Raw genomic sequence first — 17,179 nt, forward strand, 5'->3', positions numbered from 1 at the left:
ATCATATTAACACTGCAATAATACAATGTGCACAACTGCTGATTTACTCAATCTGTAAGTTCATCAACCTGGGGGCTTAACCAAGTTCGTTCGGAGGGCTACAAAACAAAAGTGACATCACACAACTGTTAGCCCCTCAACTCACATTAACACTACAATAATGTGCAAAACTACAGATTTTCTCCGTCTATAAATACAGGCTCCATCTGAGAGAACTTCCAAGTAAATCTGGTTGCATATTTACCAGTCTTTCAATTCCATAACATGGCTCCAGTGCCTAGTTTACCAATTAAAGTTGGACATATTGATGATGTCCAAGAACTAAGAAAAGCTAAACCAGCCACGGTTCCTGAAAGATTTATCAGAGACATGGCTGATAGGCCAAAAGTTGTTCCAAATCTATCATCATCTCTTGACATTCCCATCATTGATCTTTCTAAGCTCATGAAAACAGACAAAGATGAAGTTATGCAGCTTAAAACTGCCTGTGAAGAATGGGGATTTTTCCAGGTACTAAAACAGTCAGATTGTCTTTGTTTTGTTTGAAGTATGGAAGTTAATGACTGATTGCATTTCAGGTACTGAACCATGGGATTGATCTGAATGTTGTTGAAGACATTGAAAACGTAGCCAAGGATTTCTTCATGTTACCTTTACAGGAGAAACAAAAGTATCCAATGGCTCCAGGGACAGTTCAGGGCTATGGTCAAGCTTTTGTGTTCTCAGAGAACCAGAAGTTGGATTGGTGCAATATGTTTGCTCTTGGTGTTGAGCCACCTTGTATAAGGAACCCAAAACTCTGGCCATCAAAACCAGTTAACTTCAGGTAATCACAAATAACACTAAATATGAACCTTGAAGTATACAGATGTAACTCTCTTTTTTGTTTTTCAGAGAAACTTTAGAAATTTATTCAAGAGAAGTGAGGAAACTTTGCAAGACACTTCTGAAGTATATAGCAGTGAGCCTTGGACTAAAAGGGGATGTTTTTGAAGAAATGTTCGGAGTGGCTGTGCAAGCAGTAAGGATGAATTATTATCCTCCATGTTCAAGACCTGACCTTGTTTTGGGCCTTAGTCCACATTCAGATGGAAGTGCCCTTACAGTGTTGCAGCAGGGAAAAGATAGCTCAGTTGGTCTTCAAATCCTTAAGGGCCAAACGTGGGTGCCTGTTCAGCCTATTCCAAATGCACTAGTCATCAACATCGGTGACACTCTAGAAGTAAGAAACCCGGAACCATTATGGATAAACACTCTGTTAATAACAATGTTCCAATATCAGTTCTGAAATCTCTTGTTGTACAGGTTCTTACAAATGGAAAATACAAGAGTGTGGAGCATAGAGCAGTAACTCACAAAGAGAGAGACCGCCTTTCAATCGTCACTTTCTATGCTCCAAGCTATGACATAGAACTTGGTCCAATGGCAGAACTGGTGGATGAGAAGAATCCATGCAGATACAGAAGATACAATCATGGAGAGTACAGTAAACATTACGTAACCAACAAGTTGCAAGGCAAAAGAACCCTGGATTTCGCAAAGATCCAATCCAAGACCTCGAATTAACAAGGATTCCACTTTGGTCTCCCCCCCCCCCTAGATCACTATTCTTGTACTATTTAACTGTAAGAAATGAGCTTCTATCATGGTGGACTGCGCTGTTTCTTCTGTAACAAAGTTTTCCCAAATGCATATCAGCTTATGGAAGCTTGGTGGGACCTTTGTTTAGTAAAGCTTTCTTGTCAAATTGTGTGCTTTGTCTCTAAATAACATTTTCAAATTAGTACCTGCAAGCTGATTGATGAAATAATAATGACCTGGTATCTAAAGAAAGAAATACCCGAACTTTATTGTCATCAAACAAGTAAATCAAATGTATTAAGCTCAGTATTCATCAATCATGTCACATCTAATTGTGTAAGCCCATTAGAGTAATCTGCTAAGGAAATACAAGTTGAAGTACAAAATAAAATGTGTATAGTTTGGGGTCAAAATTACGGATTAACCCCGATAAGTAAAGCAGGAAAAAGATGCCACTTTTTACTGTTTCTCTCATCAGATTCATGATAAGCAAAGAAACATGGCAATCATATTAGTGAAGGAATCAAACAGAAAATCCAACAAAATACCATGGGTGTTCCATTGTTCAAGGGAAAAGAGAACCCCTTTTTTGCTTAGTGGCAAAGACAGGAGAGCCCACGCTCAATGATTTTTATATGCATGTATTTTAATGTGCATATAATATATATTATTTCTATAGGTGTGAGGGAAGCAAGTTGTGATGGATGACTTCTAAGCTGAAATGACACAATTGCTAACACCAAAATAAACCACAAAGCAGAATTCCATATATTCATATGACATATGATGTGAGGTAAAGGCTGACGATGCTTGTATGCATGCTTAAAAATAGTATGTTGGTGAAGGCTAACCACAAAGTTCCATGAACCGTAATATATGACTTGATTCATTCATCTAGCCATAGCATCCTTAAGAGATGAAATTCGAGCCCTGATATCAGCAATCTCTTCCACTGTTGCAGACTGAGGCCTCCTTTTGTGTTACAAAATGGTTCCATGATATACTGAAATCATGGTTCAAATTGGGTTAAATGGCCTCAATTTCCCATCAATCCCCCATCCAATGGGAAAAAGAAAGCAAGCACTGAGCATCATTTTCTACAAACTAAAAAGTTTTGAGTGAGAAAATAAAAAAGGTTTCTTTTGATATTTCACCAATGAAATTAACCATGGATTATTTTGTTAAGAACAGCTGGTTTATGACAGGAGGTACAATTCACATGTCTTTATCACAATCATGCTAAAGCTATCAACTCTAAGAAAACAAGGAAAAAGAAAAAAAATAAAAACTTTATCCTAAAATCAAGTTATTTTTTTGGTCCAAGTGTGAGATTGTTGGAAAATATGAACATCACATATATAATAAGGGTGATTACATGTTATTATTTACTATCATAATAGACTAGCCCAAATTAAAAGTGATCTAATTTGGTTAAAATTTTATTGGGCTTTAATTATTAAATAAAGTATGGGTCAAATACGTGTAAATACTCTAGTAATTGAGCTCTAATCAAATTCTAATTAATGATGGACTAGTTAGGAATTAGAACCAATATGCCAATGTTATAAATATTGGGGTTATGGTCCTCAAATTAAACACAAGATATCTTTTTTAGTATCCCATCCTTAGCAAAGAGAGAGCAAATATTCTCTGAAGTTCTTATGTGCTAATTTGGAAGATCAAATCCCCAAGATCCGTAGATTTCAAGGAATTCATGGATTCAGGTACGCTGTTGCATCTAATTTTGTTCTTGATTTATTCATGATGATTTGACATGATAGATCATGGTTTATTAAGTTTTATTTTAGATTTATTTTACAAATCTAACAAGTGGTATCAGAGTTTTGTCACGTTGAATCATTGCGAATGAATTGATTCTTTATTATTTTTGGATTGATTCGTTTTTCTTTTTTTAATTTTATGGATTTGATATTTTAATTGAGTTCTAATTGAGTTCTAATTAATGATGGACTAATTAGGAATTAGAACTAATATGCCAATGTTATAAATATTGGGGTTATGGTCTTCAAATTACACACAAAATATCTTTTTTAGTATCCCATCCTTAGTAAAGAGAGAGCAAATATTCTCTGAATTTCTTATGTACTAATTTGGAAGATCAAATTCTCAAGATCCGTAGATTTCAAGGAATTCATAGATTCAAGTACGTTGTTGCATCTAATTTTGTTCTTGATTTATTCTTGATGATTTGACATGATAGATCTTGATTTATTAAGTTTTATTTTAGATTTATTTTACAAATCTAGCAAGTGGTATCAGAGTTTTGTCATGTTGAATCATTGCGAATGAATTGATTCTTTATTATTTTGGATTGTTTCGTTTTTCTTTTTTAATTTTATGGATTTGATATTTTAATTATTTATTATGTTGAATCTTTGAGACTCTGATAAATTTTTGGGTTTTGATTCTTTAAATAAAGTTTTAGGATTTTATAAATATAATCTAGTTTAATATTTGCATATGCTATTCGAAAGATGAAGGTTTATTTATTTATATATTTATAATCAATTGAAAAAATGATTTGTGAGACTTCTTTCTCTTCTTTTTCACATAATTATTTTATAAATTTTGGTTAAAGTGATTATTAAATTAAAGTTACAGACTTACAACTTTTTACAATTGAAGAATTCCAATTGGGTTGTATAATTGGTTTTGAAAGTTAATTAACTTGATAATCGAATAAATGAATGTTGGTAAGATGTTTTTTTCGCACTATTTGTTTTAAATTTTCTGTTTGTGGTTGAATATATATGAAATTATCATCTTTTGTCTTTATTTATGATGAATTATATTCACCATTGAATTTAATTCATATATCTGAATGATTACTTTTGGTTTCTATTATAATTATTTTATATAAGTTTTAGTCCTTATGGAACCCGACTAAAATTAAAATATTTGGGATTTTTTTAAATATGGTGGCTATGAATTTTCATAAGTAGTTGCACATATAAAGGCTTTTATATAATTTGGAATTCTTTTTATATTTCGTAGTTATGAATTTTTTTAAGTATTTGTGCGTATAAAGAAGTTTTATAATAATGTCTTTAGTCATGAATATAAATTTGAGTTTACATGAAATATGTAAGGCAAACCAATATTATTTTTATATTATTATAATTGTGTGTATATATTATGTGTGTGTATATATATATTATATGCATATCAATGATTTTGAGGATTAATGCATGATTATAGTTTGTGTGAATAAGTGTTTATAACCATTGTTCAATAAGATATCTTTTATAGTTTAATTGGTGAAATTAAGTTTTGATGGATATCGTTGAAGTTGTTAATATTTTTTTTGGTTATGGTTATATATTCAATTTTATGGGTGCTTTGGTGCAAATTCATGTCAACTATATACATATTTAAATATTTTGGTTTTAAGTTTGGTTCTATAATATTAGGTTTTGGCATCTTATGGTTCCAAATATTTGGTTAAATTATGATATATGGTTTATTGTATGAATTGTGGGATATGCCAACTATTATTATTTTGTTTTTTAGATTTATTGACTTGAAAATATTTTTCAAGTATTCATGTGAATATCTGTTTAATTATAAATACAACTTTGGATTTACATGGTAAATTCAAGGTAAGTTTTCTATTTGATTATGAATACATGTATACGTGAATTACTTTGGTGTTTTATCCATGCCAAAATCATGAATACATGTTCTTGTTAATTATTTGGCTTTGAACCACTACATTATTTCTGTTTGGTTTTGATATATATGGTTTTGGAACAAAAAAGAAATAGTCAAAATTAAAGTTTTCAGTTTTTATTGCATTATTAAGACAACCTTATTTTGGGTTATTTGAGTCTATAACATAATAAAAAATAGTTTTGATATTTGACTCTGGGAAATTTTAAATTTCAATATTGGTATGTTTATATATATTTTAAAATAACTTAATTGAAGCAAAAAGTCACCAAAGTGATTTTTTTGTATAAATTATTACATGTGAGCAATAAATTAGCCCAAAGGAAGATTTATGGTTCGATACATTCTTTATGTCAATGTTTGATTATTACATAAATATATCACTTACAAGTTAATATTTTGTCCAAAGATGAAATATTAATAGAGTGTCCGATATCTTGAGATGAGGTTTACCTTTATTCAAATTATTTTAGTTTAAATTTGAAGTCTTATCTGAAGTTGTTTATGGTTTATGATTTATTCAACTATTGTTATATTTGCCAACATCATTGTATGTTGTTTTGGGATAAATATATACATTTATATACTATTATCTTTTAATTTGATTGAAAGATGAAATTAAGAGAAATATTTTAAAATAAATAAATTGATTTTGACTTTAGGTTTTAATTAAGGATGTCTACTATTTTAAATAGATTAGCTGAAACAAAATGCCGCCAAAGTGACCTCTTTTGTGTAGATTAGTTTATTTGAAATATCAAGATGATTATATGTTTTTATGATTCATGCGTTTATTAATTGACCCAAAGATAAGTTAATATTTGGTCGAATTTCAACGACATCTGTGGTGATAAATGTGTGGCAATTATAAGGTATTTTATGTGAGCAATAAGTTAGTCCAAAGATTAATTAATTGTTTGACATAATTTATTGTCAATGTTTGATTGCAACAACAAGAGTATCGCTTAATGTTATTATTATTGTCCAAAGACTTGATATAATGTTGTGTTTGGTATCTTGAGATGAGATTAGTCATTATCCTGAATTTATTGTTTATTTATGAATATTGATGTGAATTTATTTTTATTTATTTTTTGTTCTATATTAAGCTAATTCATCTTCTACTGCCACAATATCTGCTAATATAAATTATATACCCATGCTTAATGGGACTAATTTCAATGAATGGAAAATGCACTTACTTATAGTGCTTAGTTGTATGAACATAGACCTTGCACTAAGGGAAGAACAACTTGCACCTCTTACTGTGGAAAACACCCCCTAAGTTAAAAGGAATTTTGAGAGGTAGGATAGTTCAAATTGCAAGAGTCTAATGATCATGAAGCATAGTATTTTAGAAGCCTTTAGGGGCACAGAATCTGAAAAGATTACTCAGGCCAAAGTTTCCTTAACGAAATTGAGAAACGTTTTGCTAAAAATGATAAGGTTGAAATGACATCATTTCTGACTTCTTTGATGTCTATAAAGTATAAGGGTTAAGGAAATTCTGAGTGATCTAAGGGCTATGAGTTTTATGATCCCACAATTAGGAATATTTTTGAGACGGGAATTGCAACATTCTTTTAGGATGTTGAGTTTGAAGGGAGAAATAAGGTTAGAGACATTGCTTTTAATGATGGATTGAATTCTAACTCATTTCCTACTATCACTTTTGATGATGTTTAAGTTCTCATACCTATCATTGATGAAGAAGTGAATCTAGAACCTCAATAAGACAATGTTGAACAACTCCTTATTCAAGATGAGGTAATTGTTCCAGAAGAACAAACTCAACAACCTCAAAAATGAATTCCATAAAAAGTTCCACTAGAGAAAGGGTTATAATGGCTTTAGTAGAATATTTTGACCTTAAGCTGCTTCAGATGAATATTAAGTTAATAGTTCCTCAATGGTAACATTGATAATATATTTATATGGTGCAACTAGTAAACTTTGTGTCTAATGATGCAAAGTTAATGATTTGCAAATTAAAGAATTTCATCTATGGGTTTAAGCATACTTCTCGTCAATAGTATTACAATTTTACCAAATGATTATCTCATTCGGTTTAGAGATGAATTTTGTCGATAATTGTATATACCATAAGTTTAGTGGAGTAAGATTCTATATTTGGTTTTATATGTTAATGGCATATTGCTTGCCAATAATAAGTATAGTCTCAATTAATGCCCTAAGAATGATTTTGAGATTACAAAAATGCATAATTTTTTTTTACATTTTAACAGTGGGAAGTCTAATGTATGTTCAGGTTTGTATACATTGGAATACTGTGTACACTGTTCGAATGTTAGGCGGATATTTTAAACAACCCTAGTTTGGACCATTGGATAGCATCCAAGAGGATTATAAGGTATTTTCAGAGAACAAAAGATTACATGCTCACATATCGGAAGTCTAATCAGTTAGAGATCATCAAGTATACAAACTCCGATTTTGATGGAATATAGGTACAAGATTTTGTCACTGAGGTGCAAATTGTGAAAACAAATTGCAGTCTTTTATTCCAGTAGCAACAGGAGCACATCAAAGTCAAAACACATAGACTTTAAGTTACTGGTTGTTAAAGTAAAAGTTTAGAGTTGTTAGGTGTCTATAAAGCATATTAGGAAAACCTCCATGATTGTGGATCCGCTTACTAAGAGACGACACCCAAGGTTTTTCATGAGCATATTGCTCATATGGGTGTAATATCATTTAAGGATATTTGGTTTTAGTGAGAATTTGTACTTTTAAATGCTTTTATGTTATAGACACATTTTCAGTTATTTCAGTTTACAGATATTAAGTTCATTTTCTGCAGAAATAAAGTTTTTTTGGTTTATTCACACTTTGGTTTTGGTAAGATTTGATTTCACTAAGGTTTAAGGAGGACCAGTTGGAAATAAACATGTTTAGGTCATATTGCATATAATTTCCATGCTACACATCCATACTTGATCCATGTCATTTGATTGTGTTAATATACGTGATCAAGGATGGATTTAGTTATGATATATGTAACCAAAGTCGCCTTGGTTCTATGTTAACATAATTAATGGACGAGATTGTTCGAAATGCCTTTTGGATATGATAGTAAAATATTGAGCTCATAAGGTTATACAATGACATGTAATTATAGAGTAATTAGTATATATATGTGGTCCAAGTGGGAGATTATTGGAAAATATAGACATCACATATATAATAAGGGTAATTACATGTTATTATTTACTATCATGATAGGTTAGCCCAAATTAAAAGTGATCTAATTTGGTTAAAATTTTATTGGGTTTTAATTATTAAATAAAGTATGGGTCAAATATGTATAGATACTCTAGTAATTGAGTTCTAATCAAATTCTAATTAATGATATACTAATTAGTAATTAGAACTAATATGCCAATGTTATAAATATTAGGGCTATAGTCCCCAAATTACACACAAGATATCTTTTCTAATATCCCATCCTTAGCAAGGAGAGAGCAAATATTCTCTAAATTTCTTATGTGCTAATTTGGAAGATAAAATCCCCAATATCATTAGATTTCAAGGAATTCATGGATTCAGTTACGCTGCCGCATCTAGTTTTGTTCTTAATTTATTATTGATGATTTGACATTATAGATCTTGATTTATTAAGTTTTATTTGATTTATTTTACAAATCTAACATTTATCACAATCATGCTAAAGCTACAAACTCGAAGAAAACAAGGAAAAGGGGAAAAAAGACTTTATCATAAAATAAAGTTATTTTTTGGGTAAAATATCATTTATACTAAGAGTCGGATTGCATTTTGTCTCTTTTAGTAAAACAATAGATAAATTAATTACTATATGTTAGACCAAAATACAAACCTGGTCATTCGATTTAAAATTATATTCATTTTCTCTGTGATTAATTTTCTTATTTTTTAAATAAAAAATAAAATGCAATTGACTCCTAATATAGATATCTTCATGATACTCTTACTTATTTTTTTATGTAACAAATAATGATTTAAAAGAAAACATTGAATCCTTAATTAAATTTTTTACTTAAATATTGTAATTTGAGTCCTTAAAACACACCCAACTCTACCAGAAAGATATGAACAAAGTTCATCAAGCAAATGAAATGATCATAAACATTAAACAAGCAAATATTGAAACCTGAGCCAAATTATAGTTCACCAAAACATCCCACAACCAAAATCTACACATTCACCTATATATATAAATATATATATTATATGGAATCTTAGTAATTCTAGAAATGCTTGAACAAAACTACAAACACTGGGCATACTGATTTCTACGAAGTCATATATAAACTAATTATAATGTTCAACAACAATCCCCTTTAGCCAAACTGATGAAATAAACAATCTTTTCAAAGAAAATTTGTCTGTGAAGAGGAGAGAGAATGAGGAAAATGATATAAGCAGTAGGGCCCCGTTCAAATTGCAAGCTTTTTGGAGGACTTATAGGAGAAGTTGAAGACTTGCAGGGTGTCAAGAAAGACATGATTATAGAAACAAATTGGTTTAGAAAAACAAGTGAAAAAAGTAAGCACTAATTTTCACTGGTAACGGGAGAAAGTTTAAAGTTTCAAGCTAACAAGGCAAGTATGTATGGGAAAGGGTCCCGGGGCCAATATTGGCGACTTTCATGGTGCCATTTGCTCCTTTGTCATTATTTTCTTTATTCTTTGTAACACAAAACTATAAAAAGAACCGTTGATTTTGCTTCCATTTACCCCTTTTTCTTAATATTGGTCCTTTATTATTTGGAAATCTATCATTTGGGTAAAAAATATTAATTTGAATTTGGGTCAAAATCCTGCTAAAAAAAAAGTTTTTGAAAAAAAATGTTTATAAAACTTTGAATTAATTGAAATCCAAATCAAAATTTGAATTATGCAATTAAAGAATTTGGAAAGTCCAGAACCAAAAAATTAAATTCTAATATTCAAACACTGCCTTTCATTGTCATATTGCACATATCTTTATCATATTTATACTCATATCCAACACCTTTACTCAGAGTCAGAGTAAGATACGTATATTATGGAATTTGGAAGCAAATACATTGAATCTCTTTGAAATAGTCAACTTCCTGAAACCCCTCGTGCTTAGAATGGACAGAAACAAGTTCCATTTTGGTACGTTGAAAAAGAACGGTTCGATGGTGAAGTCATTTTCGGTGGACAATCCACTATCATCAACCTTAATGAAAGCTAAAATGCATTTCTTAAATAAGCTTAAATAATTAAAAACCACGTTAATTACAGTGCTCATACATCAAATATGTGATAAACTCTGGAAGAAAAATAGTAGATTTAGAAAGCTTGAAGTTGAGACAACACCAGCAATCATATAACCCATAGGTTTCCCTACAATGATTTCAGAATTCGGATGAAGATAATTTTCAAGATTCACGAGGTTCCATCTATTTGTAAGTTAGATAGAATCTTTTTTTTTCACTATTCGTATCATATTTATATATTTTATCATGTTAAATTGCCCAGATCAAGCTCGACCAATGAACTATATAATTCTTCTATTAATATATATTATGTCCATATTGTACTCTGGTTGTAGTGCTTGGTCGTTGATGTGTAGAGCACTCTCACAAGTGTAAAAGTGGTGAGCCTACCACAAAAGATTGTTCATAATAAAAAAGGATGATAGCGTGTCGCATTGTTAAATAAGACTTTAAACACTATTTCCAAAACACCAAGTCTGAGCTTACGTCCAACATAAATATGCTCAAACTTTGACTTATTTTCTTTACACCCTTAGCTTAGACCAATGAAGGAACAACATAAGAAGGGCATAAAATGGTGGTTGGATTCAAGCAGATCATCACCCAACACTTCCCAAACTTAAAATCATAATGGAGCTTTCAGTATATAACTAAAATTACACATTTTTCTTTCTTTTGATGGGGCAAAACAAACAAGCATCAAAGTCATCTTTGCAGTAATAAGAAACCAGATACCCTATGGTTTCTCATGCCACACCGGACCATATTATGAGATCAATCACGATTTGTCCGGGTTGATTTCATAAGTTATTGAAATTTGCCATACCTGGCTCCTACTGTACAAGTATCTTAGCTCCTGCTCAAGCACTCATCAGGTGGCATCTCATTGTGCTTACGCCACTTTCACCACTGACCAATCACATCCCATCCTTTTGAGCTCTATTTGCTCCAAGCAATATTCACCACTTCGTCAGCATAATGACTAGGCAAAATCATGCCAAGTACCTGAATACGTTGGGGTTCTCCTTGTCTCTCTCAAGATAATCTCGAGTAATCAGGTCCTCTATTCGCTTTTTAATTGCCTTGAAATCAGGCTGCAAATTTCAAGTTTTACTTATCACAGCCATGTAAAGAAATAAACAATTAGCAGACACCCTTGAGCGGTGCACATGCCATACAAGAGGAAACGAGTCATATAAATACCTTGAACATGCGACCTAACTGCTCGACACACTCCATAACTAACTGCTGGTGACCCAGAACTTTCCTGCTCTTCATGATGCGCACAATTGAGGCATCAATGGCATACCGTCTATCCTTATCAACATCTTCAATTACTTTCTTCTTCTCATCCACAGGGGGAAGAGGTATCTGAATAATGAACAAAGAAATGCATCAGAAGAAACCATTTAACCAAATGGAGAGTAAAATCAGATATTGGAAGGGTTTTTTGTTAAGTGCCTTGATCCTCCTCATTTTATCAGTAAATTTGGAGTTGAACTCGAAATGATCAGTGGAAGAGATGGTTTTCGTGCTCGGTTCCTTGTTAAGAATTTTATACTTTGCACATGACAACGAATGAAGAAGTCTAACTACATCATCGTCAGTTAAATTCAACTGTGTCATGATCTCTGAATAGCTGAGCCTATCCAAGGAATTGAACAGCAGTAAGGCAGAGGCCTACAAACCATGAAAGCTTGGTATTAGCAACAAAAGTCCTTCAACTCCATTTGGCTATTTAATAACAAGAAAAGAGACTAGAAATTATATTTTAGACCATATGACCTGATATGTTGTAACAATCAACTCCATAGTTTTTGGCTCAAACTTCCCGATAAGGTTACAAGTACCCAAAGAATATATCCAAGTAAGTTTTCTATGTTTGGTTTTCGTCTGATAGAAGTCCCTGAAAACTTCAACACACTTGACCTAAAGAGATTTTCAAGGAAGAAGGGAAAAAAAAGAAAGAAAAATGGTGTCAGTGACTTCAGTTAACTTAAACTGGCAAGTTATAAATGACATACGGATCTTGTTTGCAACATCTATGTGCGTACCATCTCAGCAGGAAGGTTGAGATCAAAAGACTTGTAACTTGGCCAGAAGCCAGTTGTCAAAACAGTTACTGTCAAGTCGATCCCTGGATTTACATTTGGATTATTGCTCAAGTACTCCTCAAAATTTGTCTGGTTTTCCCTTGCCAATGTCAAATCTGTGACCTAAAGAACACAGAAGCCATTTCCAAAGAGATCTATTTGAGACATTTAAGAACATTTGCAGACAAGAACAGAATCTTTCAGTTAAAAAGTAAATGGCAACAGACCATTCCTTCCATCTTTGAAGTGAACTGGCCACCACACTGCTGTTTCAGCTTTGTCAATATACTTCTCTCGTGGTCATCATTCGCACTCTTGTCAAAAAGAAGTCTTCGAGCAAGCTTTTTCCTACCGAAAATAATTCACCGAAACAAGATGAGCAGAAATTTATGAGCCAAAAATCTTCAAATAAAGCAAAACATCTACCTATAGAATTCGGCAAACAAGTCCTTGTCACTTATATAAGCAAGTAGCTTCACAACCTGAAAATTTAGAATAATAAGATTATGAAGTCCAAGTTTAACAAGACTTATAAAGAGTCGAAGGAAGTAATGTAGAGAGCAGGGCAAACTTTTTCTAGCATTTCTTCAATTGCTTCATCACTCAATTTCTCACTTCCACCTTTCTTGAGAATATTATCACAAAAAGTGGCAAGTAGCTCTGCACTTGAGCTTCCCGCAACACCCTTGTTGCAAAAGACTTCAAAAGCCTCCTTGAGAGCCTAAAGGAAGTAGATAATATTGATAACATAAAACATAACAAGATGGGAATTATCTTGAAAAACTTATCTTCAAAACACTATCTATTATGGACCTTGTGAAAGAGAGTATGATTCTGAAAGCAATCATTCACATATGCTAGGTATTTGTCATGAAGCTCAATCACTTTCCTCACAAAAACCTGAAAACCGAAATCAAAAATCAACCTTTATACCTTGAAACAGTCTAGTGCGACATAGAATAAAACACACAAAAAAGATATTTTACCTGCTCTTGCATCCCAACCATGTCCTTTTTATCTGCCTATTTAAGGGAGAAGATATTTTTGATATCATTAGAGATAAAGATATCAATATTAAATTCTTATTCCAACACAAAATGAAACTTCACATATTTTGTATACTATAAGCTAAAAAACAATGCCAAGTAGAATACAAACCTTCTTGCTGCTAGCGGCATCCTCAGCATGTTTGACCAAAGCTGTGCCTTCAGCAGTAACATGCTGAAGTAGAAAATGATACCATATTTTTTTTTACATAGTGAAAGACGGGCAATAATATGCAAGGGATGAATAAACAAACATCCAAGTGAGTGTAATAAAAAAAAGGTATGGTCATACTTGAGCGGGCTGTTAACATAATTCAAATATAAACAATTAAGTAATAAATTAATCAGTTGGCAAGCTATGAATAACTAACCTGTTTGAAGATGCTTGACACTGGTTCTAAACCTCGAGGAATTTTAGAAAATAGTCTAAACATTCTTGACAAATCCTCCACCTAAGAGTTAAAAGAGAAAGGTGATTAACTGCAAATTAGGGAAAAAAGTAGATAAATTATTGTGCAGTAAGCACCTTGTCATCTCTGAGCAGCGCGTGGCATCCAGAGTGCTCTTTATCAAGCAGTCGGGTTGCACATACAGCCAGCAACTCATGTTGAACTTTCTATAAATGAAAAAAAATAAAGAACATCGTGAGAAACACCATTTTAGAAAATCATTTACCTTGAGTATAAGAGTATCTCCAAGGCCAAGGGTGGGTTTGTATGACAAAAGCAATTACCAACCTCAAGTAACTTTGGTTCACTGCTAGAATGCATGTAATGCGAGACCCTATCTTTCTCTCGTTTTAAACACTCCTCTGCCTGAAATGAGAAAAAATGAATTTTTAGACATAATTTGAGTGGACAGAAAAAAAAAGCGCAACGTAAAATTGTATAGTACGCATACTTTCAACATATAATCCGGACAAGAATCATCTAGAATCCAATTTGAAGCCTTCCTAGAATAATAGGCAGCCGTAGCTTTCAGCATAGTGGCCTCAAAGTCATTCTCATAGTAATCCATTTGCCCCATCCCAATTTCCACAAAAATATCCAAAACATTCTTCAACAAAGCTCGATCAATCTGCTCACCCTCACGTTCTTGATCAATCTGGTTTAAGATTAGGGTGTTTATTATTACTATTTGGAAGAAAAAAGAAAGTGCATAATGAATGTGAAAAAGAAAACTGAACTTACAAGAGAAATTACTGCATCCCTCACTTTTGCATTTAGCTCTTGGTAGACCTAAAACCACAAAGCATAAAAATGCCAAAATCACTCTACATGCAAGATAAAACAATGGAGTATCAGGCAACATTCAATATACACGTACCAATTCACGGAAACACGTGAGTCCAACTTCATTAAGGGGAGGTAATGACCTCCGGGCTATAAAGTAGCGGTCAAGATAGTAGAAGAACCGAGAAAGCCACCTAACCATTACTTTATGATTAGCCCACCTTTTCACTAGCTCTCTCAACATAAACTCATCATGCTTTTCTCGTAGAGATGGAAGTACCTATGGAGGAGATTTTATGAATTACATTACTAAAGAATCAAAGGAAAATATATAGCAAGTTCGCCACAATGCTCAACAAGGAACAATAATATATACAAATGCCTATATATTATACCTTTGAAATGAATCTGCTTCCACTAACGGCTTTCTTAAAATCATACAACTATAATTAATACATGTATGATTCATGTGCCTCCAAAGCAAGCATATATGTTTCATTAAAATAAAGGAAAATCTGGATTTTGGGTGGGTTTGGGCCGAGGAGTTGACAAGGCACTTGCTACACTAGCAAATAGAAATAAATGCATAAGTGATCATCCCTTTTAAACAAATGAGACAGAGAACAAAGGAGATTTAAGGCCTTTGACTTATCTGATACACAAATCTTTCAACTAGCTTATGCTTACTGCAACAGATGAACCCCTTGAAGTAAATTTTGATACCAAAAGAAACAAAAAGAAAAAAAAATTGCCACCAATTCTAAGTTGAAACATAATGTAAACAACTTGAACGTCAACGTTGCTCACCGTTGAAGTGATGTATTCTTCAAAAGATTCTCGATACTTATCATACAACTGTTGAGAGTAGTCGTGAGGAGGCTTTTGGGTACACATATTGTAAATGGTTCTACAAAATAAGGGTTGAGGGGCAACAAATGAAAACACTTGAAACATATGAAAAGGGTAATGTTTGCAATTATAAACATTATTCACTTAAAAACGATAAAAACAAATAAATGTCCGACTTTGAATTGGATACGTATAAAGCATCATATAATCCTCAGAGCTAAATTGCGGCTCTGGTAAGCCTTCAAGAATATTCTTCAGCTTTGTAATTCCTTTTTGCATGAACTCCCATCCTTGCTCAAGGTCGATTGTCTGCCTCTCACTCATTGTCATTGAGCCACGTCGTCCCAAATTACCAAACCCTAACCGCCAGAATCTGCAAAATTAAAGATTTTGATCCGAATAATTAGCTTAAAAACATCAACATTACATAAGACATGGTTCAATTAACAAAAACCAAGAAATGCAACAAATCCGCCAAAAAAGTGACTTAAAAACCATAACTTAAAGTAATGCGGTAACTTCAAACAATTACATTGACTTTCAGAGAAACCAGACAGATAATTGAACATTTTTCAGATAACCCTTTTAAAATCAAAGCCAATCGATTCAATCTCACCTCGATAAAACGAGAAATTTGTCAAATTGAAACAAAACAAAATCACCATGAGAAATCCAGAGCTACTCAGAAGAGAAATAGATCAATAGATAGCCTAAACAAACAAAAAAGAAACACTAATTAATTAAAAATACCTAAAATTTGAGCCCAGTTCCAGCAAAACATTGAAGAAAGAAAGATTTTCTTTTTCTTTTGGCTAAAACATCCTTCGGATCAATTTTCATTATTGTTTTTGTATTATTAATTTGTTATACTATTGATTACTATTCAGTTAATTTTTAAAAGTATTAATATTTTATTTCATTCCATTTTAATTAAGAAAATTACTTAAAAATAATATAGTTTAAAATTAATTAATAAACATTATATTGAAAATAGGGGTGTAAATAAACAGAATGCTCGATGAACTGTTCCTATAAGGTTCGTTTATGTTTGTTTATTAAGCTAAATAAAGGAGTATGAACAAAATTTTTATGTTAACAAACACAAATAAAGGTGTGTTTGGTTCAGTATATGTTCATGAATAAGCTCGTTTATTGACTCATTTATTTATTAATGATATTTTCTTATAAAAATTTTATTAGTATATATTAATAAAATTATATTAAAACTCGTTTATTGTTCCATTAGTATATATTAATAAAATTATTTTGGTTTGTATTTTTATTTATAATATAATTATTAATATTTATATTTGACTATTTTATATTTAAACAATTTATGTGTATATGTATTTATTTATTGTTTGTTTGTTTATAATTTATTAACATTGTTCGTGAACATGTATGTTCGATTAAGTTAAATGAACATTATCTTTAACATTAAAC

General features: G+C 31.8%; 2 protein-coding genes across 3 annotated transcripts; one reads left to right on the forward strand and one right to left on the reverse strand.

Moving 5' to 3' along the window:
- Positions 1-212: 212 nt before the first annotated feature.
- LOC105777901 (protein SRG1) lies at positions 213-1,747 on the forward strand. Its single transcript, XM_012601410.2, has 4 exons — positions 213-510; positions 579-826; positions 895-1,222; positions 1,306-1,747. Exons 1-4 carry the CDS (start codon positions 265-267, stop codon positions 1,564-1,566), a joined length of 1,083 nt encoding a protein of 360 aa, XP_012456864.1. The 5' UTR covers positions 213-264; the 3' UTR covers positions 1,567-1,747.
- A 9,139-nt stretch (positions 1,748-10,886) lies between these two features.
- Positions 10,887-16,628, reverse strand: LOC105777047 (cullin-1). 2 transcript variants are annotated; one of them, XM_012600098.2, is made up of 20 exons: positions 16,487-16,628; positions 15,927-16,109; positions 15,695-15,794; positions 14,982-15,167; positions 14,846-14,893; positions 14,556-14,759; positions 14,393-14,470; positions 14,182-14,271; positions 14,027-14,107; positions 13,768-13,830; positions 13,596-13,631; positions 13,423-13,509; positions 13,181-13,330; positions 13,036-13,091; positions 12,837-12,957; positions 12,571-12,732; positions 12,302-12,445; positions 11,978-12,196; positions 11,720-11,887; positions 10,887-11,610 (listed from the first exon to the last, which is right to left on the reverse strand). In XM_012600098.2, exons 2-20 carry the CDS (start codon positions 16,064-16,066, stop codon positions 11,509-11,511), a joined length of 2,235 nt encoding a protein of 744 aa, XP_012455552.1. In that variant the 5' UTR covers positions 16,067-16,109; positions 16,487-16,628; the 3' UTR covers positions 10,887-11,508. The 2 variants fall into 2 exon arrangements, with proteins under 2 accessions (XP_012455552.1, XP_052478234.1); XM_052622274.1 differs by lacking the exon at positions 16,487-16,628 and adding an exon at positions 16,353-16,481.
- Positions 16,629-17,179: the final 551 nt, after the last annotated feature.

Source organism: Gossypium raimondii, chromosome 10 (assembly GCF_025698545.1).
Source record: "Gossypium raimondii isolate GPD5lz chromosome 10, ASM2569854v1, whole genome shotgun sequence".
NCBI classification, from domain to species: Eukaryota; Viridiplantae; Streptophyta; class Magnoliopsida; order Malvales; family Malvaceae; genus Gossypium; species Gossypium raimondii.